The sequence below is a fragment of the Lasiodiplodia theobromae genome, assembly GCF_012971845.1.
Source record: "Lasiodiplodia theobromae strain AM2As chromosome Unknown scaffold_12, whole genome shotgun sequence".
NCBI lineage: Eukaryota > Fungi > Ascomycota > Dothideomycetes > Botryosphaeriales > Botryosphaeriaceae > Lasiodiplodia > Lasiodiplodia theobromae.
Genome location: NW_023336322.1, coordinates 578,067 through 604,996, shown reverse-complemented (window position 1 = coordinate 604,996; position 26,930 = coordinate 578,067). Strand labels below are relative to the sequence as shown.

General features: G+C 56.3%; 6 protein-coding genes across 6 annotated transcripts; 2 read left to right on the top strand and 4 right to left on the bottom strand.

Moving 5' to 3' along the window:
- Positions 1–469: 469 nt before the first annotated feature.
- Positions 470–7,496, top strand: LTHEOB_4628 (Nacht domain containing protein; the record flags this gene model as incomplete). The annotated part of the gene is made up of 4 exons (XM_035513683.1): positions 470–593; positions 676–1,406; positions 1,480–1,813; positions 1,861–7,496. The coding sequence occupies 4 exons, from the start codon at positions 470–472 to the stop codon at positions 7,494–7,496; spliced, it is 6,825 nt and encodes a 2,274-aa protein (XP_035374677.1).
- A 985-nt stretch (positions 7,497–8,481) lies between these two features.
- Positions 8,482–9,444, bottom strand: LTHEOB_4627 (uncharacterized protein; the record flags this gene model as incomplete). Its single annotated transcript, XM_035513682.1, has 1 exon — positions 8,482–9,444. The coding sequence occupies one exon, from the start codon at positions 9,442–9,444 to the stop codon at positions 8,482–8,484; it is 963 nt and encodes a 320-aa protein (XP_035374676.1).
- Positions 9,445–10,928: 1,484 nt separating this feature from the next.
- Positions 10,929–12,189, bottom strand: LTHEOB_4626 (Glyoxylate reductase; the record flags this gene model as incomplete). Its single annotated transcript, XM_035513681.1, has 4 exons — positions 10,929–11,523; positions 11,622–11,709; positions 11,762–11,814; positions 11,867–12,189. 4 exons carry the CDS (start codon positions 12,187–12,189, stop codon positions 10,929–10,931), a joined length of 1,059 nt encoding a protein of 352 aa, XP_035374675.1.
- Positions 12,190–13,268: 1,079 nt separating this feature from the next.
- LTHEOB_4625 (FMN-dependent dehydrogenase family protein) lies at positions 13,269–14,838 on the top strand (the record flags this gene model as incomplete). The annotated part of the gene is made up of 7 exons (XM_035513680.1): positions 13,269–13,362; positions 13,446–13,479; positions 13,566–13,960; positions 14,034–14,204; positions 14,288–14,362; positions 14,419–14,672; positions 14,758–14,838. The coding sequence occupies 7 exons, from the start codon at positions 13,269–13,271 to the stop codon at positions 14,836–14,838; spliced, it is 1,104 nt and encodes a 367-aa protein (XP_035374674.1).
- A 5,394-nt stretch (positions 14,839–20,232) lies between these two features.
- Positions 20,233–21,603, bottom strand: LTHEOB_4624 (Ph domain-like protein; the record flags this gene model as incomplete). The annotated part of the gene is made up of 2 exons (XM_035513679.1): positions 20,233–20,349; positions 20,422–21,603. 2 exons carry the CDS (start codon positions 21,601–21,603, stop codon positions 20,233–20,235), a joined length of 1,299 nt encoding a protein of 432 aa, XP_035374673.1.
- Positions 21,604–24,655: 3,052 nt separating this feature from the next.
- Positions 24,656–25,888, bottom strand: LTHEOB_4623 (uncharacterized protein; the record flags this gene model as incomplete). Its single annotated transcript, XM_035513678.1, has 1 exon — positions 24,656–25,888. The coding sequence occupies one exon, from the start codon at positions 25,886–25,888 to the stop codon at positions 24,656–24,658; it is 1,233 nt and encodes a 410-aa protein (XP_035374672.1).
- Positions 25,889–26,930: the final 1,042 nt, after the last annotated feature.

Genomic DNA, 26,930 nt, shown 5'->3' with positions numbered 1-26,930 from the left:
ACACCGCTCTCAGCCCGCCCACGCCTTCAACGATCGTCTACCACCGCAGAAAAAAGGGGCCCTTCAGCTGGCCCCACTGCGCCATGTTCGACGCCCTTTGCCACGGCGACTGGCCAGCGCCTCCGCCCGACGCCATCTCCACACCAGCTGAGACCCCCTGCGCGGCCGATCCCCTCCTGGCAGCACGCGGCCATAGTGACCCTTAGTCGTATGTCTCATGCCAATATCTGTCCCCTCCCAAACTTCACTCCCCTGGAAGCGGTACATCCTCCCTTTTATTTGGCAATTTGCCTTAATGAGCTTCACATGACGTTTCAGGCTGACCTCAACAGATACATATAGACTACTTACCAACGGTCTTGAATCTGCAAGAACCCCCGACCCTGTACCCTCATTTCGTCCCGCCCGACCTGTACCCGTAATTTTCCCTATTCTGAAGCCACAAAGGCGGTGAGATCAGCAGTGATCAATGCACCCTAAAACGAAAGACACGAAGCTACCCAGCTTCCTCCAACGTGGCAAGAAGCACCGCGTACGCAAGGGTATTACCGAAGCACTGGGGGTTTTAGGTCTGGGAGGAGAAAGCGAGGAAGGTGGGTTCTCCGAGAAGTGGGCGCTTCTAGATTGCTTCCATCACGCCGCACCGCCACGCGCCGCCCGCTAACTTTTTACCAGTCGGCATAGCTCAAGGACTTGCTACCTCCTCATCCTTCGCCTTCCACCCCGCAGCTTCTCAAAAGCTACCCCCTCCCACCAGATCAAGCTCAACCTGGTCAGGAGCATCATCCTCCAACGACATGTCTATTCTCTCCAACCTCAAGAAGCCTCGCGACTCCGGCTCCGCAGCACCCTCCGCCGCGACCAGCAGATCCACCTCCCAGACCCTCCAGCCTACCTCTGCACCCCGTGCCTCGAGGTCCCTTCCCGTCCCTCGTCCTTCCAAGCCTGAAGCTGACAGGATGTCGATCAACTCTGCTGCCGGCACCGTCGTGTCGGAGACAACCACAATTGCCAATGATGAGTCGATGCTGAAGAAGGCAAAGAACTCGATCCGCAGGGCCGTCTCGCCCTCGCCGGCACCGAGGAACAGGGTGAGCGAGACTCAGTTCATCCAGAATGTTCACGAGGCCCAGCAGTCGTTGCGTGCCAAGCTCCAGGCCGAGCTCAAGGGCTCCAAGGAGGAGTCTCTTGCTGCTGGCATCACCATTGAGAGCTTCCTCAGCTACATTGGTGCCGAGCGTCTGAGGAGGATGCCTGCCAAGGGCAGCAGGTGGGATAAGATCCTGAAGTGGGCCGAGTACTTTGCTACCTCGCTGTCCCTCTTCGAAGAGGCGGTTGAGACCTTCGTTGCCTCCAGCCAGGAGGCCGTCGAGCTCATCTTCGCATGCCTCCAAATCCTTCTCCAGGTAAGTCGATGCCATTGACTAGCCATTGGCCTGCCATTGGCCTCCCACGACCTCTTACTGACATGCTACACAGCTTGGTCCTGGACAAGGTGAAGCTATGGAGAGGGCCTTCTCCATCTTCCACGAGTATGGCCTGGCTTTTGCCTTCTACCTGAAGCACTACAGCCTGCTCCGCACCATCCCCGAAGCTAGGTCGGAGCTGAGCCTTGCTCTCGGTGACATGCTTGCTCTTGCCATTGAGATCACCATCTTCTACCGCAAGAGCATCAGGTCCATGTCCACCACCGCCGTCACGGTCGACTTCAACATTACCTTCGGTCGCCTGATGGAGACCTTCATTCAGCACAAGGACAGCATTGCAAACATGTTCTGGACTTACCAGCTGAAGAACTCGCCTGAGATTGCCGGTATGTAGCCATTGGCCCGTGACACCAATCTTTACTAACGTGCCCAGACATCCACGTCTCGATCCAGGAGATCCGCCTGTGGCTGCTGCCCCAGGACCGCAACCTGCAGGCCCTGGTCTCGGGCCGCCGCGCTACCCGCAACCTGCGCGCCGAGTTCACCTGCGAGTGGTTCGACAGGCCCCTCATCGACTTCACCAGGAGCAAGGACAACGTTCTCACCATCACCGCCGAGACCGGTGCCGGTAAGAGCATTCTCGCGGGCTGGATCCTCGAGAGGCTGCAGAGGCCCATTGGCAAGAAGACGTACCAGGCCATCCACGCCACCGTGGACAGCCAGGTCCCTGCCCAGGCCACGCAGATCGCGCTCGTCAAGACGCTTCTGCACCAGCTCCTCGAGCAGAACGTTGGCAACGTCGCCCTTTACAGGTGCCTTTCCAACGTTGTCGAGCTCGACACCAACACCAACAGCACTCAGGATGCTGAGGACGCTCTGTGGTACACGCTCGAGACCGCTCTCAAGCCCCTCAACAACGTCGTTCTCGTCATTGACGGCCTCGACGCTCTCGAGGGCGACGAGTCGGAGAAGTTCGAGGCCTACGAGCAGCTCTGGAACATTGCGGCCAAGAACAAGAACGTTCGCGTTATTATTCTCAGCCGCCCCATGTCCAAGCCTTGGCCCAAGCCTACCCGCGCTTTGACCATGGGCCCTGAGCGCACCACCGGTGACGTCAAGCACATGGTCCGCGCCTACCTCTTGTCCCGCGGCATTGGCAACCGCTACGAGGTCGACGAGGTGGCCGAGCAGGTCGCTCAGCGCAGCAAGGGCTCGCTCACCTGGGCTGAGCTCGTGCTGCAGCTGTTCGGCTCTGCGAAGACCATCACTGAGGTTCAGACGACCGTCAAGGAGCTTCCCAGCACCACCAAGGAGATCCTCGACAAGCACGTCAGCACCATCTCCCTCAAGGGAGATGCGCGCCTCATCTTCGCCTGGCTGCTCGTTGCCGACAGGCCCCTCACCACCTCTGAGATCCAGTGCCTGCTGGAGCTCAACGTCCAGAAGGGCACTCACCAGCCGAGGTCGACCAACATCATCGACGACATCCAGAAGGCCTGCGGTTCTCTGGTCATCGTCCAGGACAAGACGGTCCGCTTCCGCAACGAGTCGGTCAGGCTCCACCTGCTCGAGCTCAGCAAGGAGAGCAAGTACCTCATGCCCCCGACCGAGGCCCACAAGGACTTTGCCACCAGGCTGCTGCTCTACAGCAAGGTCGTTGTCAGCCGCAACACCGAGCCCTCGATGGAGGACCTGAGCCCCCGCGAGGTCGACTCTCTGTTCCGCTCCAACGCTCTGCTCGAGTACGCCACCCGCAACTGGCTCACCCACTTCAAGAAGTCTCCCTTCATCGTTGAGGGTCAGCTGCAGGCCATCACCCCCGAGCTCAAGCTGGCTTTCCCCAGCTCGACTCTGCTGGCCCTGCTCGAGCGCAGCACCTGGGAGAAGCAGACTCTCCTCAGCAAGGCCAACGAGCAGCACCTCCTTGCTCTCCGCATCCGTCAGCAGGCTCTCGGCGACACCCAGCTCTGCACTCTCCAGAGCTCCATTAACGTCGCCCAGTCCTACAAGAAGCTCTCTGCGCCTGTTGAGGCCAGCAAGTTCTTCTTCCAGGCTGCCAAGCTCGGCCAGGCCGTTCTCGGCAAGGCCAACGACCTCGCCATCTCTTGCGCCACTGCCACCGTCGACGCGCTCGAGGGTGTCAAGGCCGATACCCGCAACGACGAGATCACCCGCAAGGAGGAGATGCTCAAGTACGTTGTTGAGACTGAGAAGCAGCGCTACGGCGCCAACAGCGCGTTGGCCACCAAGTACAACAACCAGCTCGCCCAGCTCTACACGGACATCAAGGAGAACGACAAGGCCGAGGCCGTCTACCGCGATGTGTACAAGCTCACCATCGCCCAGAACGGCGAGTTCTCCCAGGAGGCCTCGCAGGCCGCCGAGAAGCTCAAGACTGTTCTCTACAAGGAGGCCAAGCACGAGGATGTCGTCCAGTACACTCAGCCCATCTTCGAGTCTGCTGAGCGCAACCTCGACATCTTCGACATCCGCCGTGTCGAGATCACCCTCCGCATGGCCGACACCTGGGAGGAGAAGGAGGACCTCATCCACGCTGAGGAGCTCTACATCTCTCTCTGGCGCGGTCTGACCGAGTACTGCCGTGCCAACTCTGGCTCCAACGATGCCCACGAGCGCAAGATCCAGATCAGCATCGCTTACGCCAAGTTCCTGAAGCGTCACGGCCGTGAGGCTGAGGCCCAGAACATTCTCCACGGTGTCTGGCTCGACTACCAGCACCGCGAGAACAAGTCCGAGGCCGTCGTCAAGCAGCTCAACCAGGTTGGTGAGGAACTCAAGGCCATGGGCATCCTCGAGACTGCCATCGCCGTCTTCAAGTCCGTCTGGGGCTACTTCAAGGGCACCGGCCAGCAGAACTCCACCGCTGCCGTCTCCACCGCCGTCTCCCTCATGGGCGCCGTCCAGGAGAAGGCCGAGAAGAAGAAGGAGGAGGCCAAGAGGGAGGCTGCTGCCGCTGGTACCACCGAGGAGGATGCCGACCTCAGCGAGGACGAGGCCGATGACGAGGCTGACGCCATCCTCGACGAGGTTGTCGAGACCGCCATCGCTGCCGCTCCTGCTGCCAAGGAGGCCGGTGCCGGTGCCACCGGTGGCGCCAGCGGCGGCGCCAGGGGTGGTGTCAAGATCCAGACGCCCACCATTGAGCAGCAGATCCAGACGGCCGAGACCCTCTCGACCTTCTACATCAGCAAGGGCCGCTGGAACGAGGCTGCCGATGTCTGCACCAAGATTCTCAAGCAGCTCTGGGCCAACCTCGGCGTCGAGAACAAGTACGGCTTCCCCAAGCACTTCACCACTGTCTCGATCAAGTTCGCTCGTCGTCTTGCTGTCTGCTACACTGAGTGCAACCAGACCGAGCAGGCCGAGAAGGTCTACAACCACCTCTTCCTGTCTGCCCGCTCCAGCCTGCGCATCCAGGATGAGCTCGTTGCCGAGACTGCCAACGACCTGATCGAGTTCCACCTCCGCACCCAGCAGTACCAGAAGGCCCTGGTTGTCTACCAGCAGCTGCTCGAGAGCTACCGCACCACCCTCGGTGCGCGCAACCCGCTCACTCTCAAGACGCTGCACACCATGGGTGACCTGTGCTTGAAGTACCGCCTCAAGGGTGCTGACCAGTACTTCCTCGAGATCACCAAGGCTGAGAAGGGCCAGGACGGCGTCCTCACCAAGGACGGCTTCAAGGCCGCTCAAGCCCTGTCCAAGATCTACTACGAGCAGAAGCGCTGGGACGAGGCTCGCAACATCTACGCCACCGTCTGGGTTACCTACACCAAGAAGGCCAAGGAGTACGAAATGTCGCCCGAGCTGGTCCAGGCCATCTTCAAGCGCTACCACACCGTCCTTGAGACCCACCTCAAGGTCGACGTCAAGACGGTGCGCCAGCTCGCTCTCGAGTACCGTACCACCGCCACCGCGCACTACGGTCCCGAGTCGCAGATTGCCACGACTGCCAGCCTCCAGCTTGCCGAGGTCTCTCGCAAGATCCCTGAGCACCAGGAGGAGGCCGTCAAGATCTGCGAGGAGGTCGTCACCAAGGCTGCCGAGAACCCCGACAAGGCCAAGGCGACCCCCGCTCAGGCCATCCTCCTGGCTACCGCCAAGCGCCACCTTGCGGCTCTCTACGCCACCCAGAACGCCAACGGCCAGGTCTCTGCCGAGTCCAGCCAGAAGGCCGAGGGTCTCTGGAAGGAGCAGCTCGAGATCAACAAGAAGCAGCACGGTGTCGCCCACAAGTCGACGCTCGCCAGCTTGTCTTCTCTCGTTGGTGTCTGGGGCAAGTCGGAGAAGCCTGAGATCAAGAAGCAGGCCGAGACGCAGCTCCAGACCACTGTCGTTGAGGTGCTCACCGCCCCCACCGCCAGTGACTCGACCAAGCTGCACGAGTCTGGTGCTTCCCTGGCCAAGATCTACCTGTCGGCCAACATGTCGGCTCAGGCCTGGGCTCTTCTGAGGGATCTGCGCTTCCAGATCATCTCCAAGGAGGCTCGTGGCACTGCCAAGGTCAACGTCAAGCTCCCCGAGACCGTCGACCGCCGCAGCATGGTCTTCATCGCTGCCTTCGAGGAGACTCTCCGCCAGACCGAGACGGTCGATGCCACCAAGAAGGTCACCTTCTCGGACATCATGACCGACATGCTGACCGAGGGCATCCTGTACGACCGCTACCACCTTACTCTCCAGAGCAAGGAGGTCACGATCGAGAACAAGCTGTTCGACGGTGCCCGCCTGTACGCCTTCCTCAAGGGCAACAAGCAGAACACCGAGCAGTGCCTGGCCGTCGAGGAGACGCTCTTCAAGCTGTTCATCGAGAACTTCGGTGCCAACATCAAGGTGCAGAACGTCGTCACCCGCACGTTCTTCATCGCCCTCCTGGAGCAGCTCGGCCGCCTCCGCCACCACGAGGACCTCACCGTCGTCGGCTGCGAGGCCGGTGTCGCCAAGGTCTACTCGCTGCTCGAGGCCGACCAGTTCCGCCAGGCTTACGAGGTCGCCCTCTGCGTCTACCAGTTCATCCAGTCCAAGGACGGCTTCAAGCAGTCCAAGAACATCCCGCACAGCTTCAAGCTGTCGCTCTACCTGGCTGGTCTGGGCGTCAAGAAGAGCGCCGACGTCAAGCTGCAGGGCTCGATGATCGAGCTCTCCAAGGCGGTCCTCCGCGAGACCCTCACGGCCTGCCGCAGCCTGGACATCGACCTCGTCCAGCTCCAGGCCGCCGAGCTCAACAACCTGGTCCGCCTCATGGGCGAGCAGAAGAACTACGAGGATCTCGAGTGGCTCCTCACCCAGCTCTGGCACTCTCGTCTCGTCCAGCGCTCGTGGTCGGCGACCACCGTCATCTCGGTCGGCCGCCGCCTCGTCGAGGTGCTGTTCGTGCGTAACAAGCAGGACGCTTCCATCTCTCTGTGCGAGAGCATGACGTACAACTTGCGCCGCACCTGGGGCCTGCTCGACCAGGTCACCATCGATCTGTTCAACCTGCTCTCGACGCTCTACGTCGCCGCCGACCGCCACGCCGACGCCCTCGCCATCCACGAGGAGATCCTCCGCGCCGTCCTCCAGGACGACGAGTCCGAGGACGTCCTCGACGACGCCCACGCCGCCCAGATCGCCGCCGACCAGCTCGAGCTCATCAAGCGCGTCTACGCCCGCCAGGGCGGCTGGGGCGACGAGGACGACGATTTGTCTGCTCTCGTCCAGGACGTCGTCGACCAGTACGGCGATGCCTCTGAGGGCGGCCGCCTGCAGTCGTTCCTGCCCGTCGACAAGTGGAGCACCAAGGCGCCCCCCGCGCACGACACTTTCGGCACCTTCGTCCTGCCCCAGGGCTGGGAGTTCTCGGCTGATGGCGTCCTCGCCAACGGTGCCGTTACCCAGCGCAAGCCTGACTACCTCCTCCGCTGGCTCCAGGTCAACCGCCAGCAGAGCTTTGGTGATCTTGCCGCCGAGGCCAACAAGCAGGACGCCGCGGATTCCGTCGCCGTCGCGAAAGTTGGCGGTGGCGCCCACGGGAGTGGTCCGATTCCGATCGTTGTTAACGGCCACTAAACGCTTCGCGGTGTGTTTGGCGTTGATGAGGAGATGGGGATGTGGGGATGCTGCGAAGGTTGAGGAGTGGTGGTGGTTGAAGGAGATGAGGGTTGAGGAGGAGAGGTGGAAGAAGGTCGAGGTGAAGGTGAAGTGGAATTTCGACGGCGAGTGGTGGTTGCTGCTCGCGATGGAGTGGGTGCTGCTGCCGCTTTGCGCGGTGGTGGTTTGGCTGTATTATATCGAGGCTTGGACGGCGTTGGACGGGGACGGTGTTGTTGCTGTTGTTGTCTAATGTGTTAATTGCTGCGATGGATAGGGGCAGGCGGCGGGGAAATGGGTTGGTGGTGTGGGACATCATCAAGGGGCGGTGGAAAAACTGTGTTCAAAAAGTGTATTGCTTGTTTTGGTTGTTGTACTTGCTGTCTTTTTTGCTGTTTGTTTATTGTATTGCTTTTTGTACTGCTGTTGTCTTATTGCTGTACTTCTTGTCTTGCTTGTACGCTTGTACGCCTGTTTGCTCCTGCTGTATTATTGCTGTTTTGATTGGTGTATTGATAGCGTTTGTTGCTTGTTGCTTTGTCGCGCGCGTGTTTTTTCGCCAGTGATGTCGACTCACGCTCTCTTTACTACCTCCTTTTCCTTTTATCTCTATTCACTTTACAACGTTTCTTATGTCTTATGTTTATGTATCTTGTGACTGTAATTATTGTAGCTTCTCTCTGTACATTTGTGTACTCTTCTGTACATTCTGTACCGCGTTTGTAAGATCGCGTAGGAAGTCTAGAAAAAAAGAGTGTTTTGGCTAGAAATTAAGTTGTTCGCATTCCAAGTGATGGTCTTCCTGCTTCCGCTACGTGATCGTGTTGATGTGTTTAGTAAAGTGACGTTCTCCTTGAGCAGTCTCCGTTCCAAAAACGGAATGGAAAGAAGGACAGCAAGAAACGCCTATCCATTCCCATGCCCGCACTACCCAAAAGCCACGAGACAATCATCACTCCTATCGTCACCGAAACCTTCCATGCTGCTCATACGCCGGCAGCCCCGCCGGATACCGATAAAACTCCTCCACCTCGCCCACCGGCGACGGCAACTCCGTGATATTGAACTCAGTCGGCATCTCGGCGATATCATCCTGCTGCTGCCGTCGTTGCTGCTGCAGGTTCCACGGTGCTGCCGCTGAAGAAGACGTCATCGTGCTGTCCGGCGACGACGGCAGCTCGTGCCTGACGTGCCTGATCGTCATCCGCACACCGGCCTCGAGCTGTTTCTGTCCAGGTGCGGCGGCGGTGCTTTCGGGCGGGAGGATGCGGCTCTCGTCGTCCTCTGCTTCGTCCGGCGGCCGACCATGGGCGGCGTCATCGTGGTGTCCCAATGCCTCGCCGCTGTTGTTGTCCTCGGCGCCGCTGGCGAACTCGTTCTTTTCTTTTGAGTGCTGACGCGAGGCTGTTCGCTTGCCCCAGAGGTATGCGGCGAAGATGAGGAACGCGATCAGGATGATGCCGAGGGGGATGCTGACGCCGAGGGCGATTTTGGTGGTTTTGGCGGTGTGGTGGTTGGTCTCGCGACCGATTCCGTTTGAGGTCTCCGCGGACGGGTCTGGGGAGGTTCGAGCAGCTGTGCTTACGGGTGTGGAGGCGGCCGTGCTCAATGTCCGGCCGGGAGAGCCTGTGACCGACGCTTCTGACCATTCGGTAGCGGTCACTCCTGAGGGCAGCAGTGACGACGACAGTCTAGAAGTACTGGCCAGCTCTGATTCGAGCGACGCGAGGATAGAGCTCGCCTCGGGGCCGGACGCAGCTGATGCTACCACGGAACTTATTGATCGGGCCAGAGAGCTGGCGGATGCCGCTTCGGCGGAGCCCAGGGCCGTCTGGACGACGGAGATTACGGATGAGCCGAGAGAGTTTGCGTCGGAGACTATTGCGGAGATGTCTATCCGCTCTTCCAGTCGGGCTGGCGTCGACATGGTGGTTCCGTCTGCTCGTCAACGGTAGACGGCCGAGTCTTACAGGGTCTTGGAGATAAGTTTGGGATAGTTTGGTGGTGTGGTTTCAGGACCATGGATGGATGTCTGCACAGCTGCAGACGCCATTGTGCAAGGCTTGCGCTCTTTAACTCATAGACTCTGTTGCTCGGAATCAAGACTCCACGTCGAGAGGCAACAATGCTCAGCTCATTGATGTCAGGAGCTAGGCAAGGTACACATGCTAGTTTAGGGTGCCTTTCATTGCGGTTACTTCAGCTTCTGTCATTGGTTGGGGACGGTTAACGCGGGAGGTAGGGGACCGGAAATCAAGAAACGGAGGGTCGGACTCCCGACATGACCTGCGTCGGAGGGGCTTACAAGGTTTTTGATTTGTCCAAGAACAGGTTTGGAGCGTTGTTTAGGGAGCCGACTTCCCGCTCGCTTCCGAGTGAGGCAGTATCGTGTGCGTGGTTCCTTCATTCGGACAGTCGCCGCGGGACGACTACGTTCAATCCTATCTCAAGCCGCTCCGCTAATTGTGTGCTTGTCAATTGCTTTGTTGGAATGAGTCTCGTACTTTGCAGCCGCTTCGTTGTCTTTGGTTTATTTCTCTTATAACGTGTTGTGAGAAACGACTTGTTCACACATCCCTACCATCTGTACTCGACGAGGATTCCGTTTTCTGACGGCAAGACCAGACTTTATAGTGATTCAAACGTGTTTGAGAGATGTTGTTCTCTCTAATGGTTACAGGGCCAAAGAAGCTGACATTCAATTTTGCCTTCAGAAGCCCATCAGCAAGGGCAGCCGTCAGGGCGCGCGATCGACCCGCCCCTGCGGGGTATCCAGTTTTAACTCCACGATGCGGGATGGATCTACCTTTGTAGTGCCTTGTATGAGAAGGTATTGCTGCTGTCTTATTGGTGGGTGCTGTGGCGACCCGTCGAAGGATCCGGTGGCGTTAAGACGGCTCGCCGTCCGCGCTAGAGCTACGGAACCACCATGGCCCCGCAGCCGGCAGTTAGCGGGAGTAACTAAGACTTCAGGTCGCACGTAAGGTAAAACTTTACAACATTAATGCTAGTAAATACAGTCCCCTCTTGCAGCTGATGGCTACATCCATTACCAGCTACAACTCCCTATAGCCACTTACCTACTTGCGTTACATTGGAAACTTGGCTTTAGTCTTGGCCTCCGATCCATTTCATGCAACAACGCAGCTGGAGACCGAGCCGCTGTTTCTCAATGACCATGGGATGTGAACATCTCCGTAAGGCTGTAATTTTTGGGTGTCTTCTGCTACATACTCCCCAGTGGCAGCTCATGTGTGATTGTATTCTTGCGATCTAGGGATTCTTGTTATAGCACAGCTTTGTTACCAGTCACGAGAAGATCATGACTTATTCAAAGTTCAGAGCATTTCTATCACTTTTTCTCAATGTAGAACTCATTAATGTCGCACCAGTACCGTTGCAAATTCAAAACTAATACCCCAAAGATCTGTCCACCTCGTTGATGAGAGGCTCGCCCCTGCTCCTCCTTGCCAGGTTGTACGCCAGTATCTTGCAAATCCGCTCGTAGTAGTGATTGGAGTTTCCAGAACAGTGAGGCGTGAGAATAAGATTCTTGCACTTCCAAAGCTTATGATCAGCCGGCAAGGGCTCCGGCTCCGTGACGTCGATAGCAGCTCCTCTGATCAAACCCTGGTCCAGCGCATCTACAAGATCATCGGTATCAACGATAGACCCCCGGCCGACGTTGCTGACGTATGTGCGTTTCTTGCTCAACAGCTTGAACTGCTCACGTGCAATCATCCTCCGTGTCGTCTCGGTGCCGGGGAGGCTGATGACGAGCAAGTCTAGATCGGACGCGAGGAAGTCGTTGAGCTGATCGGGTCCAAAAAACCACTTTGACGGAAACTCGCCGTTGGGATCTCCGAGTCCGGGCTCAATGAAGGAGTCGTCCTTGCGAGACTCGGGTGTCGGGCGCTCGTGCAGGGTGTAGGCGTAGACGTCCATGCCGAATGCCTTAGCAACCCTCGCGCACTGGCGGCCAACGCAGCCGTAGCCCAGAATGCCTCTAGTAGTAAGTCAGCCGAATGGTTTTGTTTGGCAAAATAATAGTGGAATGTAGTGGGAAATGTGGCCCAGGAGTCACGAGATATCGGGGTTACATACACTCGCAATCCGACGGCATCTTCAGTGTCGTCGTCAGATACAGGGTCAACCCATTTGGCCATGCGCTGATTCTCAAGATACTCCGGAACTTGAGATAAGCTGTTAGAGACTTGGTTTCATCATGTTGTTGGGGTACTTACTGTGGTGTTGAAATGCCAAAAAGGTTGCAAAGACCCATTCGGCAATTTGTGGTCTAAAAACTTTATGAGCACAATTTATATAAAGGGGGAGGTGTGGTACCTTACGGGTGTAAACCATTTGACGTGCAAAAGGAAATGTCCGTATCTCTGAACAGTGGCAGGTCCAAAATCTGATTGCATCCAGCGCTGAGCAGCTGAACATACTTGATGTTCGGTGCCAGCTCTCTGGTTGGAAATGATTTCCAAGTGAAAAGAATGGTCACCTCCTGCCACGTCTCGGCAGGAATATCTGCAGGAATCTTGTTGGCGTACATGTCAACTTTGTAACTTTTGACACGGAGTCCAGGGCTAGTTTTGCGAAGGCTCTCAACCCAATTAGGGTCAGGAGTGAATGGCATAAGAATGAGAAGGAGATCTTGGCTGGTCATTTTGAGTGAAGTCGAAAAGAAAGATGGAAGATGGTGGGTATGAGCAATTGAACACAGACACCGAATAGCGACGAGTACCGGGATTTTTATCCCCAAAAATGTCAGTGAATGGTTTGAAATCCATTGAGATGCGTTCCATAGGGTATCTGACTCGGCTCTGCGTTGGCATTTTTGGTGTTCCCCACGACGTCTATTAATCACGATAACGCATCTTCCCCGCACAACATTTTTGACTCGGCTCAAAATAGCGGGGCAATCCAAACCTAACGCGAACTTTGACCACTACTTTCTGGCGCGGAGATAGATCCCCCGCACATGGTGTCATACTCTCAAACAAACCGTAGAACAGAGTTTGTTTGGCACCAGTTACCCTGATTCCGCTTTTTGAGAAAGAGTCGCCATTTTTGCCCCATTCATGTGAGCCAGAAATTGAAAAGATTTTCCCTTGAGGAAATTTCTATTAGCCCGCTATACAAGTTGCCTCATCTGGCGATAGCCACCGTGAACTCTTATCGGAGATAAGCTGACGGTAGAAGAATAAACCAATCGGAAGACATGAACACGATAATTCAACAAGAGGGGACTAAGAATATTTATGCTTCCGCATACTTTAGAGTTATCTCAGAGTATGCATCGAAATCTAAAACTGGGAGGCACGTGAGCTCATTTCATGTTGGGGGTTCAGATTGATGTGATGTTATCTCCGTGTATTCAGATAGGAACTATCGACCCCTGCTTAACTCGGCTCAAGTGGTGACTCAGCCGAGTGTGACTGTCAGAGTACGTTTTTGGATGTATCTCTTCTCGAACCCCGCACTTCAGCGCATACGGATGCATTATCAACGACTGATGGGTGTCAAGTGAGCTACTGGCCGGCTCATATCCCATCGATCCGAATGCTCCTTAAAACATAAATTGGCTCAAGAGCAGCCGTCTGTGCCTCAGCAAGTGCCATCCGATTCAGTTTCAACGCTATTCTAGTTCATCTGCAGTTCATTCCAATTCTAGATAGCTTTTACACGGTTTTCCCCCCCTTTGTGCTTTATACCACTACCACGGTGGTGTTGATTACTGAAGCAATGGCGAACCGTCAACGTACTCTTCACCCCAAGATTCTCACTATCAAAGACCTCAAAGAAGAGGCATCGAAGAAATTACCACCCATGTATAGAGGTATCCTCCCTTCTCTTCTATCCCCTACAGGGCTCTCTCAAAATCTAATCGTCTCAAACCTAACCACGCTTCTCCCCTACCAGACTACTTCAACGAAGGCGCCATGGACATGATAACGTATGTATCCCCCATCCTTCCCTCCTCCCCACTTACCCCACCCACGCACTCGTCTACCAACCCATCTACTAACTCCCCCACCCTAGCCTCCACGACAACGAAGCCGCCTTCACCCGCTACAAAATCCGCCCCCGCATCCTGACCGACGTCTCCGCCGTCGACGCTTCCACCACCATCTTCGGCCAGCGCGTCGCCTTCCCGTTCGGCTTCGCGCCCGCCGCCAGCCACAAGCTGGCCCACCCGGATGGCGAGGCGGCCACGGCGCGGGCGGCGGCGCGCGTGGGCGTGTGTATGGGGTTGAGCGCGTATGCGACGACGGGGTTGGAGGAGGTGGCGGCGGCAGCGGGGGAGGAGCTGGGGAAGGGGGTGCAGAAGGGGGAGCAAAAGGTGCAGGAGGGGTGGCAGGGGCCGCCGCTTGCGATGCAGTTGACGATGTTTAAGGATAGGGGGGTTTCGGCGAGGATTTTGAAGAGGGCGGAGGGTGAGTACGGGAGAGGGGGAAAGGGGATAGGGCTTGGGTAAGAGATTGCTGACTTGATCTGTGTGTACTGCAGATGCGGGATACAAGGCTGTGTTCTTGACTGTTGATTGCCCCGTCCTGGGTATGAGGCTCAACGAGTACCGCAACAACTTCGCGATGCCCGACGACATGACGTTTCCGAACCTGACGGAAAACCCTGATCAGCCGATCAGCCTCGCGGATGGCGATGCTAAGCTGTCGTACGGTGAGTGAGCTCGGCGGACTGTAGATTCATTTGTTACAATAACAACCTTTTGACGATTGCAATGCTTACGCAATGAGAAACAGACAGCGGTCTTTTGTGGGAAGACGTCATCCCGTGGTTACGCTCCAAGACAAAAATGGAGATCTGGGTCAAAGGCGGTATAGTTCCTCCCGCTCCTCTCCCTCTTGCGCCAATTTAACTTTTAATTTTATAGTCTATACCGCCGATGACGTTATTCTCGCAATCAGACACGGCGTTGACGGCGTGATCGTATCAAATCATGGCGGCCGTCAGCTGGACGGCGTGCCAGCGACACTGGACGCGCTGCGCGAGTGCGCCGCCGCTGGTGCGGGCCGCATCCAGATTGGCATCGACGGTGGCATCCGCCGGGGGACCGACATCTTCAAAGCGCTGGCTCTGGGTGCCACGCATTGCTTTGCGGGGAGAGTTCCGATTTGGGGGCTTGCGGTAAGTTGTGATCCTCTTTGGAGACTTCGTGTAATATTGTTGGATTATGGCATTGGATAAGTGCTGAAATGTTCGATTTGGCTAGCACGACGGACAAGAAGGAGTTGAACTCGCATTGAACATCCTGATGGCGGAGTTCAAAATGACAATGGGTCTGGCTGGGTGAGCGCCTCTTCTCCCTACAACATTATTCTTTTACTTGAGGACTGACTTGTTCCACTGCGGCTCAGGTGTAAGAGTGTGAAGGAAATTTCGCGGAGCCACCTCTCCATACTAGGCATAGATGGAGTTTTAAGCAAGCTATAGACCAATAGCAGTTCGGTTACAGAATGGTGCTTTGATAGCTGCCTGTCACTGCCGCCCAAATTACAAGTGAATCGCTTTCCCTGATAGGAGCACTTCGGGTGGCACTTGGTTCTCTATTCGGGAATAAATCTGCTTCAAATGGGGGACGACACACTGTAACTCATCTTTTAGTTTTCCTCGCCTACAACAAAAGGCGGTGTTGGGCCGTGGAAAAGACATGTAGGGTACTGCAGAATATTTAAGCGAACAATCCGTAAGATTTTGGGGGTAGAAGGGCATTTTTTCGATTTAAATCATTGCCACCATTTGATCAACTCTTATGCTTGGAGGCTATGATATCAGGCGATAATTCCAGCTTTTTCGCTATGAGTTTTCACCCAAAAAATGAGCGGATATGCCTCAGCCATGATTCCGGCCGCCACTAGATGCCTCCTTATCTATAAGGCACAGGGTCGCGATGAAGAGAGAGAACCACATCAACTACAGCCATTCCTTTCCCTCCTTTACTCCCACTAATACTTTCTTCTCTCTAAAGAGTGGCACTTGTCCTCATCGCTCCGGGATATTATAATCGGATGAACCATACGAGCCGAAACTTCGGAATAACGCAACGTTCGCTACTCTATGAATTCATTTGACAGACTATACATAGTTGTAATGCGGAAAAAGGCGACCTAAGAAGCGATCAAGTGCATGGAAGCTATCGCCCTCGCGAAACAATCTGACGTCCTTGTCCCGGATTGTGTGCTCGTTTACCTCGGTCGGAGGTGAAGCGTACCTCACACGAAGCACATCCTGTGATTTCCTTAGCCAAGATGGTGCAAGCATGCTCTTAACACAATCGAACATCCTGAGCCTCGAGACCCCGGTAGATCTCACGGTCTATCTTACAACGAAAGCAATCAGAGCCATGATCCTGCGGCAGGACTCCATGCAAGAAGAACTCTCCCACGACTTTGAAGTCACGTCCATTCTTTCTTAGTGCAAACAACTGCTCTGCACCATCTAACTGCCAGACCTGATCTCCTTCGTGTACTTCTCTCGCACCGAACCGCGGCTCTTTGTCAGTAATAAACAGCTCTGCTCCCGCTTCCAATGCTTTTCTTGCCTGGGATATCCAGTTTCGACTCTTGGGGCACCTGGAGGACCAGACTGGAAGACGCATGCTAATACCAGGTTCCGAACGACGCTGAACAATGGCCAAGCAGCGACCACGAACTAGGAGAGTCCTGGAAACTGCGGGACAGATTACAGGTGTCTGTTCATCACCAAGAAGTGTGTCCAGCTTAGCTCCGTTGAAAGAGTGCTTGACGTACTTTATCAGGGGTTCTCTGCATTTTGCTGACCAGTCAGGTACCCAGGAAGGCAGTGAAAGGCCATTACTCTCACCCGAGCAGTACGCTAGTACACTGAGCTTCCGAGAACTCCTGATTATGTACAAGGTTATCTCGGTGTACACCTCTTCTGTACTCTTGTTGTAGTCGGCGATAAGTCCGTGATCTTGCGCTGAATCAATAATGCCAAGCAAAGCGAATACTTTATCCCTCGGGTCCGTGGCTCGGCAAGCATTTGTGCCAATAAGAAGCTGAAAGACTTCAGTTGCTGGTACCGACTTTCGCGGCTCGATGCTGAGGGCCCCTGGGAGTGGATCGCAGATCTGCCCTTCAAGGGTACTCACTAATTGCGCGAATCTGAAACCATTTCGAATTGAGTCGAAGCTGCCACATGTATTTTCTCCTAGCATGACTGACTTTCGTGCTCTTGCCACTTCTTGCAAGACCCATATTCTGGTAAACCAGGGAAGGCGAAGCAGTAATCGACATCGCTCGCTTTCGAGTGCAGATGGTTTCTTGAGGTCATGATGTAGAGTAGGGAGCATAATGTTGTCGATGTGAGAGCTTCCCAAGTAGATTAGTACTTGAGATGCATTTCCGTAGATCTCCGCCATGAGCCCAACTTGATGACTTCTCTCCAAGACATCAGCTTGATGTATGCAAAGCTGATCCATCCAGACCAGCCTAGGCTTGGACCGCATCCTCACGCGTCGCAAGGCTGCTTCACCATTCTTAGTAACGGGAAGGTACCCTGTTTCGCACCAAACGTATGCTGAGTATTCCCGATCTCCGTTTTCGTCAGCCCAAGTGTAAGACAGAGCCTCGTATTCGGGTTGATCCTCAGACCCGAGTATAGCTTTGATAAACCGACCGAAGATCGGGATTGACGGAGGACCTGGATCTAGTACAAAAATGCGAATCTCTTTTTTGGCATCGCACACCGGCGAGTACACGTGCTGCATTTGGTTTCGTGGCGAAAAGTTGTCGAACTGCTTTGGGGAGGACGGATTCAGGGACTTTTCCCTTACTTTGTAATGCTATCTCTTTGAAAGGTCATTAGCATCACACTCCTCTTCTGGATCGACCTGATCTACATGATGTCGTTCGTGGTCGCTGACCTTGATGTCCTTCGTAGTAACGGCTGAGGAATCGCTCTCCGAACCAGATTCTCGTCCACATAGCAAACAATTCGCGGGAGCGATGCCATAACAGCCATTTTGGAACGTGATTACGGGTGGGGAAGGCGTTGTGGAGGGTTTCGAAAGCATCATCGTTGTCCGATGCTGGTCATTCCCTATGTTGACGGACCCTTTCAAAGTAGTGAGCTCCTACTCGCATAGGTCGGATTGGCATACTGAAAAACTAACCGAGAGACATGATGCAACGGATTAGTTCGATGCCGCTTCAGTTGCGATGATGATGAAGAACAGTGCTGCCAAACCCGACTGCTTTAAAGCTGGAGCCTGGACGGCACAAGGCTGAATCGGGGCACGAGATAATACAAGACTCGTAGTGCTTACGTTGTTGCATCCCTGCAGCTCGGATAGGAAAACCCATCGAGGAGCCTTTGGAGGCCTCGGACGTTGATGTATCGATTACTCATATTTATGAGGAGCGATGCGTGCCCGCACCTATAACGCTCATATACATCTTGCCGAATCCCCGTCTCGTATATGCTCTCCTTAAGATTACGCATTTTTTTGCAGGAATAGGCCTCTGAAATTTGTTACCGTGCTCTGTGAGAGAGGGCTGCAAGTAACATACCCCGCAGTTTGAATTGATGTCCCAAAAATTCTATGTGATTCTGTTGTATCGACCAATAAGATCTCCGATTTGGGGGCCAATCGTAAATTCCTCTAAAAACCTGTGGCTAGATTCTAGACCCCTCTCAGGCTTCTCACGGAGGTGCTTCAGCGTATTACGTTCAAATTACGTTTTATCGCGTAACCTCACCCCTTGCATAAGGAAAGCGAACCGTCAACAGGAATTCAAGAAAGAGTTGCGTCAGGGGGTTTCTTCCGTGTTTTATTTTCCGAAAACGTCTGTCAAGTTACAAGAACTCGGTCTGAGAACAGATAGCTTGGTACATGAGCAGTGTAGTAGTTGCTATGTGCCTGCATGCACATATCAAGATGATTTTGGTATCATGGGCCAACCTTCTCCTATTCTCACACAGCGAGATGAGTAAATCATGGCAAAGCAACTCCTTACGGAGAACATGTCTACAGAGTACAAAAAATCAGGAAAAGTAGAAGTTGGCGTAAATCCCCCGGGGAAAGGCGGGCCGGGAATCCTTACCTCCATCCAATGAGTTCGAGTTTCAGTAGATTTAAGAAACCTCAAGCACAAGACACGCCGCCCCTCTTCCTCAACAACCTTCTCACTACCTTCCACCCCCTCACGAGAGAGGAATTCCCTCCCGGCTATAATCTCCCCTCTCCCCTTCCTTTTCAACAAGCAAGGCAACGCCAAGCCGCGGCGGTGGTGTAGTTGGTTATCACGTCAGTCTAACACACTGAAGGTCCTGAGTTCAAGTCTCGGCCGCCGTACAAACACGGGCGCAGCCTTCCTTTTTGTATTGCGCGAGGTTGTATCCAGATGTGGATACCCAAATTTTTTTTTTTAGGCCGTGGTGGACAATGCGTACGGCGGCCGGCCGGCGATATCTCGGGCGGACTCACACAAAACACCCGCGCGGCACGAAGCGATATGAAAGTTGCTTCCGTTCCTCGGCAGATTCGGATGACGCAAGAGGGAGGGCTGTGTACGTGTGCAAGGGTTTCCTGACTTCGTAGGAGATGGTTGGGCGGCCAATTGTGGGGTGTGCTTGGAGATTGGGCGATGAGATCGAGCGAATTGGAAAAGGGCTTGGCTATGAATGTTGCCCAGGAGACAAAATTGCAGAAATTGGACAGCAGTGCTGCTGGTCGGTAGGCCTACGAAGTAGTTGGTGGAATAGCATTGTTTTTGGGTGCAACGATTTGCTCCGTGGCGCCTTTCGGCATTCAAGAAGACACTGCCGTAGTAAGCCACGAGAATTATGCCAATTCTTAAAATACTCACTGTGCATGACCGCCAAAGCGGCCAAGATGCCACGACGGGAGAACCAGCCGAGGTCATAGCATACCACACTGCCTTCACATGAAGAAGTCCTTCTCAATCCTCACCGCTCATTCACATCAGTGCTAGTCTCTAATTTATTTTCATTTTTACGTATCAATCCCTTTTTAACTAGACCTCGCTTACGCGCAAAGCCTTCTAGTCCTGTTGATGATATATCCTCAAAGTTTGACACCGAGCCCAAGTCCACCCGCCGCATTAACCATTAGACTAAAAGAGAGAAAAGGAGAGCGATGATGGTTGCAGAAACAATTTCAAAGACAAAGCGGAAAAAAAGAAAAGCTCGTAGCCACCAGAAACACAACAAACACGCAAACTCACGCTGGCAGGAACAAGCAAGGCAAGGCGGACGACAAGGAAAAGGAAAACAGTATGATGAGTGAGTGAGTGATGAGCATGAACCGACGCTTGCTGTGCAATGGGCAGGAGAGGATGCTGTGTTGTGTTGTGATCGGTGAGGCCTGTTAATATATCCAGAGGCGCATAGACGTTTCAAGAATTGCGGGGCTGACCAGAGACTCCCAAAAGCAGACAGATGACCTTTCCCCAGCCGGGCCTTCCAAGCCCGGCGATGATGACTGTTGTGTTGTTGTTCCCTTACCGAATGTTTCGTGTACAGTGTGCCCTGAGAGCTGTTCAGGGGTGGGTATCTGGGGATGGTGGAATCTCAGGAGAAGAAAAGAAAACGTGACAAGAAAATGCCATACGGCGACATGACGTCAAGAAGCGAAGAGTAAGTATGTGCAAGAAGAAAAACTCTTGACAGCAAAAAAACAATAAAGACGCAATCATGGACAGCCCTATAGCTTCTCGCTCAGAGGGCTGTCCTTCTTAGCCATCATAGTCCGCACGGCAAAGCAGCCGATCAGCGCGAGCTCGAGGATCGCCGAAACAATCGACAGCGCGAATCCGGCATTCTGCAAAGCACAGTAGTCAGCACCACCACCATCCACTCCTCCAACAGGGGGGGAACTATCAAAAAAACTCACCTGCTCCGTACAAACCGCGGCAATCTCCTCCTTCCCCGTCACCCCATCCCCCTGATGCTCGCACGCCCACCCACTCAAACTCTGCCCGCCCGCCCCGGCCTCAAACAGCTTATACACGGCCAACGCCGCGATCCACGCGCCGACGAAAAAAATCCCGAGCCCAACCCTCCACCCGGCCAGGCGCTTCACCGGCTTCATCAGCCTCGCCCGCAGCGACAAACCCCACACGACAATCGACGCGCAGAAGCTCGTGAAGCCCACCGCCAGCAGCAGCCACGTCGGCAGCAGCGACAAGTCGGACGGCCAGACGGGATGCGTGGAGACTGTGTTGTCGATCGTGCCGTCGACCTTCAGGCCGCCGTACAAGCTCAGGCTGTGGCCCATGACGATGGCCTCGGCGGCGCTGATGATGACGATGAGCGGCAGGACTGTCCATTGCGCTAGCCGTGGCCAGCTGTTGGCGTCGGGGGCTGGGCCGAGGCCGCCGCGGCTATCGGTCTTGAAGTTGCGGGCGGCGGCGGCGTTGGCTTGCGAGGCGTCGGAGAAGCGAGAGTGCGTTGTTGGTGCGGGGACGCCGGCGGGGGGCGGAGGGATGGTGGGGGGTCGGTCGGGTTGTTGTTGGGTTGGTGCGGAGGGGCCTGGGGCGGCGAGAGACACGTCGTGTAGCTCGACTTGGGTCGTGGCTTGGGAGAGCGGCGAGCGCGTTCCGTCCTGGTAGCCGTAGCCCGGGCTGAAAGGAGGTTGAGGGCTGCGCGGGGCGGGAGAGGACGAGGGGACGGGCCGGTAGTCGGAGGTACGGTAGTCGGAGGAGCGGTAGTCAGAGGAGCGATAGTCGGAAGACCGAGGAGAGGTTACACTGCGCTGGTAGTCCGGACGAGGGGGGTGGGGTGATGCCGGGCTGGCGTAGGTGTGGGAGCGAGAGGAGGAGGCGGTGCCGGGGCGGAATGGTTGTTGTGGTGATGCGGTGCCGGACCGTGGTGGGTATTGGTGCGGTGCGGGACCCGGGCGGGAGTAGGAGCGCTGCGATACCGAGGAACCAGGGCGCGGTGATTCCGGAGAGCTGAAGGGAAAGCGAGGCTGTTGCACGGCGGGCGCGCCGGGTGGGTAAGGAATCACATTGTTTGTGCTGGGAGTCCTGTCGGGTCGCTGAGGACGCGGCTGGTACGGTTGGGAGTAAGACATGGCCACGGTATGTCCTTGGAAAGTTGGTCGGGAGGGGCGAGGATGGAGTGACGAGAGTGTAAAGTCCAGCAACAGGCCACGCGACTGGCACGACCGGGGGAGCGAGGCCGAAATAGGCAGGCGATTGATGAGCGGTAAGGACAGGCGACAATGCAACGAGCGACGGTGGTCTTGCTCCTACTGTCTCAGAAGCTCGACGGAAACTCGCTGAAAGGCGCGGCCGCGGCGACGGGGAAGGGTCTAGCCATATAGGCCCAGACTTATCCAGGACTCCACCGGGTGCCGCAGCTTGACAAGCCTCGTTGCGGGCGTTCGCGTCATTTCAGGCAAGACAGGCGAGGGCTAGTGGGCCGATGGAACATCTCCCGTAGGGCTGGGGGTGCCTGATCAGGCGCATGGGCCCGACGTTACTAAATTAGATTAACTTTGATGAGGCCGTGACTTGAAAACCCATTGGCAGGCCGCGTGGGGGCGACCGCATCTGGGCGGATGCAGAGATGAAGTGCAAGGGAGCTGCGAGCCATTGAGGTGCGTCGCGGGCGAATGTTGCTGGGAAGTCGGGTGAAGGGCAGGCCGAGCATGAGTGGGGAGACGGTGCCTGAGGTCTGAAACGCGGCGCGATTCGCTTTCTGCTGGCGAATCTGCGCGGTGCGACACGTCAACACCAGTCCAGACTCCGTGCGCCATAACGGCCGTGCAGTAATGATGCGGTGGCTTGGATGTAGCACGTAGTACGAACCTGCGGCATGCCGTCTCTGGCCCGCGTTTGATGCTCACTGCCGTGTTGCACAGAGAGGGGGTCGACTCACTCCTGGGGGGGAGCGGGTGCCCTGCATACAAAAATGGTCTGAGCGATCCGCGCGCTTCCAATAGCCGCCTTCCAGAAGCACTGCAGCCAACGGGGCGGTGAGTCTGGAGAGGCATCGCGCGCTCTGTCCACCGCTTAACCATTGCGCGCGCGTCGGAAGCAGGCGCATCCCCGTTCGGCGCGGAGCTCGGCGCTGCTGCGCTGTGTGAGACCTGCTGACTTCTCCTGAGGCCGGATCCAGGCACGGGCGACGCGGCTGACGAGGCTCAACTGACTACGCGGCCTAGTACGTGGTATGCAGGTACACCCGCCCCGTTCCTGGAGATCGGTCTGTCCCGGATTTTCAGGATCAACACATCGGAGTCCGAGAGCGAGTCCGCTATATCCGACTCTGCTATACGCCAGCCTACCCTCGCCCGCACTAATATTGGGACCAACAACCTTCGTTTTTCGTATTCGAGTCCCCAACCCAGGACGAAAAAAAAGCCACATGCTAATTATAGAAAGAGCTTTAGCGTCGACACCACCCACTAGTTCCCCCATACTCCCGTCCCGTCTTTACTAAATGAGCAGAGAAAAGCAATCGATAAACCAAAACATCAAAATGTAGTACAACTCACTCACCGGCTCAATCTCTGCACCCTCCTCCCTTGTGTACCTAAACCGATTACGCAGCCTCCCCTGCTAATACTCGACCTTACTCGGCACGACTCTCACCACTCCCCGAAACGGCAGCACCGGAATCCTCTTCCGCCCCTTAAACCTCCTCTCTACCTCCCTGACGCGTTTCTCCAACTGCTTCCTTCCTTCCTTCCAACACCTTGCTCTACCGACTCGCCCACGGCCCTACCTTACTCCCGCGAATACGCGTATTGTAGCACACCTAACTCTCCTCCTCGCTTAGCCCCCTACCTTCCCTTCTATCCTTACATACCGGTGTGGGATTGCGTGAGCAGGGCGAGGGAGAGAGGTCGCGGCGTAGTCGAGGGCGCCTTCGTAGGATCGCGAGGCGAGGGCGGGCGCCGCTGTCGCCGGGGAAGCTTTTATTTGTGGTCAGAAGGAGCGCCTAGCGAGGCGGCGGCCGTGGGGACGGGCCTTTGCTCCTTCGCGGCGTGGAGCATAGTTGCGGCGGCGGAGGATTGAGTGGTCGTTGCGTCGCTGAGTGGAAGTGCGGGGGAGGAGCGCGCCGCGTCTGGCTGACGAGATCCTGCGGACGGAGCTGCAGCTCAGAGGTGAGGGTGAGTTATATATGCTGCCGCCGTGCGAGGTGGTAGAAAGAAGGTTCGACGACTCATTGACGCCGTAGTGGGGATGCGCGACGTCGAGTGACTTGCATGACTCTTTTTTCCTGTGTGTATGACGCGCTGAAGGTCGCGAGACTGTCGCCGTCATCGTTGGTGCTTGCGCCCGCGCCAGTCGCATTTCAGCCCTACCCGCCCGCGGGGTCCACGCCAAACAAGCTTCGACTCGAGAAAAATATCTTGAAACCCTCCACACCTTCCCTCACCCTCACACATTCGCCCGCCCGCCTTCGTGCACCCGGCCACGACGCGCACCCGCCATGATCACGCCGCCCAACACCACCGCCGCGCCAGCGACCACCAACCCTTCTCATGCGCCCACTCCTGCACTTTATTCTTAACCGGTACACTCGAATGGCTCCGAACGCTTTCAATCGTCGGGGGGCCCGAGTAAGCTGCCGAAAAGCAACAACCACCGCACTTCTCTCCCGACCGGAGGTCCGTCAGACAGAAATGTCGGGGCTGCTGGGTTACTTCACCTAGCGAAATCCATCACCCATGGGCTCCGCTGTCGTGCTTAGTAAACCGCATGAGTGCATTGGATCGCTGGAAGACGAACTTCCAATTCTGCAAGCTGTAACACTTGCGACCTCGGTTGAAACTCTCATCGTTCCTGTCGCAGATGAGGCCCAAGCGAGAGAGCACTTGGGAATACGTCGCTACACAACTGAGGGGGTAGAGGAAGGAGGGCACGTGGGGTCCTGGGGGAGCGGACCGGCCATGCGCTCTGTGCTAAGAGTAACAATGTGCGGTGGGACATTTTTTAACCTCACTCTTTTCCGTGCGTTTTAGGTCTCATCTGGCGACTTCAAAATCTCCGGAAGAAAAGGATTTAGTGCGCATTGGCCCGCACCAAAGGCTTCAATCGAATTTCATACAATCATGTTTACCTCGTTTCCGCTCATCTCAAAGGAGCTTGAATACAGCCTCCCCGCACGCAGTATCATCTACTCTTGTTTCTTCTGACCTCATCCCCCGGCAATTCCGCCAGCGTCATCGGACTATCACTGCTCATCGGACTCACCGACGACAGCGGCTCCGTATGATGGCTCTGATTGCCCGTCCCAACCGGACTGATCGGCGAATATGAGGAGTACGACCCTCTCGCACTGCCGCTCCCACCACCGTCCGAGCCGTTTCCTCTCGACGCCCCCGCCTTCGCAACCGGCTTCCTATTCGTACTCACAGAACTCACCCTCCTCCTCCGCCTATCCCCCGCCGCCGCCGCCTCCAACGCCCCCGCCGCGATCCCCACCCCATTCAATTCCTTCGCCAACCGCTCCTGCACCAGCGGCTCCTGCTGCTGCTGCGGATCCTCCTCCTCCTGCTGCTGCCCCTCCTGCTGTCCTTCCCTTCGCCTGCTCTGCTGCTCCTCAAACACCCGCCTCTGCTCAAACGGATCCCCCGCCGCCAACTCCTGGCAATTCACCGCCGTCGGCAACTCCGGCCTATCCGGCCCCGTCTCCAGCTCCGCCGGCCCTGCCAGTTTCAGCATCGCTTTCTCTGCATCCTCCTCCAACTCGCGGCCGTCCGGCGAGGAGAGCGACGAGTCGGCCCTCAGCCTCCGTCGTCGTCGTCGTCGATTGCCGGTGAGGAGGGCGAGGATCCCACCGCCGCCGCCGCCGCCGCGGTCAGAGGGAGACGAGGGAGAAGAAGAAGAAGAGTTAGGACGCCGCCGATGCCGCCCCAGCATGTACGCGCCCCAGACGATAGCGAGCAGTAGCAGCACGCCGAGCGGCACGCCGACCCCGATGCCGATCTTCGCGGCGTGCGAGAGGCCCCCGCCGCCTGCACCGCCGCCGCCGTCGCCGCCGTCTCCTCCGCTTCCGCTGCCCGTCGCCGTTGCAGACGCAGAAGTGGACGCCGCGGTGCCGTTGATACCGGGCGTCGTCCCCACCGCCGTCACGGTGCGCGTCAGCGCTGCGCTTGCACCGGTACCACCACTGCCGCTGATGCTGGTCACGGTTGCGGTCGCGAGGGTGATGGTCGTCGTTGCGGAGCCGCCTGAGTAGATGGAGATGGCGATGGTGCCGACCGAGGCGCCGGGGATGGAGGTCGAAGTGGTGGTGTGGTCGTCGTCATCGTCGTCGTCGTCGGCGTCGGCGGTGGTGGTGGGGAGGGCGGCGGTGGGGATGGTGGTGGAGGTTGTGGAGGAGGTGGAGGTGGTGGATGTCATGGTTGGTTGGTTGGGGAACGATTGGAGGTTACGGGGGTGGGCCTGCGCAACGAAAGCTACAATGGCGCAGCTGGTGGTGAGCGATGAACGAGTGGATGGTTGAGAGCTGCTGCTGCTTTGAGAGCCCTCTCTCCCTTCGATGCAATTGGAAAGCAGGTGGACAACAACAAGAGGTGGGAGAAGACTAGCGGGGCAACCATGCAGTAAATAAGGCGCGCTACGGATGCTTGGTCTCGGGACACGGGAGATGATGGTCCCAGTTTCCAAGAAAACAAGAGGAGGTGATTCACAGCCCCATTTACGCGATACGACCGGCAGCCTTGTCTTTTTTTGCCTGGGTCACCCGTTTTCGCTGTTCCTGTCTGCCGATGAACAGAACCCCCGCCAATGCTTGCGGGGAGGCTGTGCAAAATCGCCGGGCCGTGGCATTCGCGGCGCCGTGTGCCGTGCTACCCACAGGTACTGGTGAAACGATGCCAAGTGGGATGGGTTATCGGTTTCTGTCGTGGGTAGTGTACCTCATTCGTCGGCCGATCATGGTGCGGCCGGGAAGTTGACTCCGCAACCCCGCAATGGACGAATCGCAGGTGCAGCGGGCCTGGTTTACGTCAACTGCTCAGCCCCCCTCCATTCCACACGAAGAACGTGCAGGTTGCATTAGAGTTGGGCGCCAAGCAAGGCCGGTCAATTTGTTTGGTGGGGTAGGTACCTACTTTGGCGTGAGACCGTCGACCGGCAATGATCGATGATGTAAAAATCGGGTAATGGATGGTTGCGCGGCCTCAGCCCTCATTCGGTGAAGGAGTCACTTTCTTATTTTTCTGTTCTGGTTTGCTGTGTCTATTTTTTTCTGTTGCTCTCGTATCGCCTGGATGATAAGGCTTGCAGGTATCTACGCGGGGTTGAACGGGGGTGTGTGAGGCTGTGCGTCCCTGGCGCTAGACGTCATTCGCTACTCGACAGCGCGATCAATCGTGTCGTGCCACCATCTCCTGCCACGGATCCGATGTCATGTGCATGGGCTTGGCCGATCTTTCTCCTC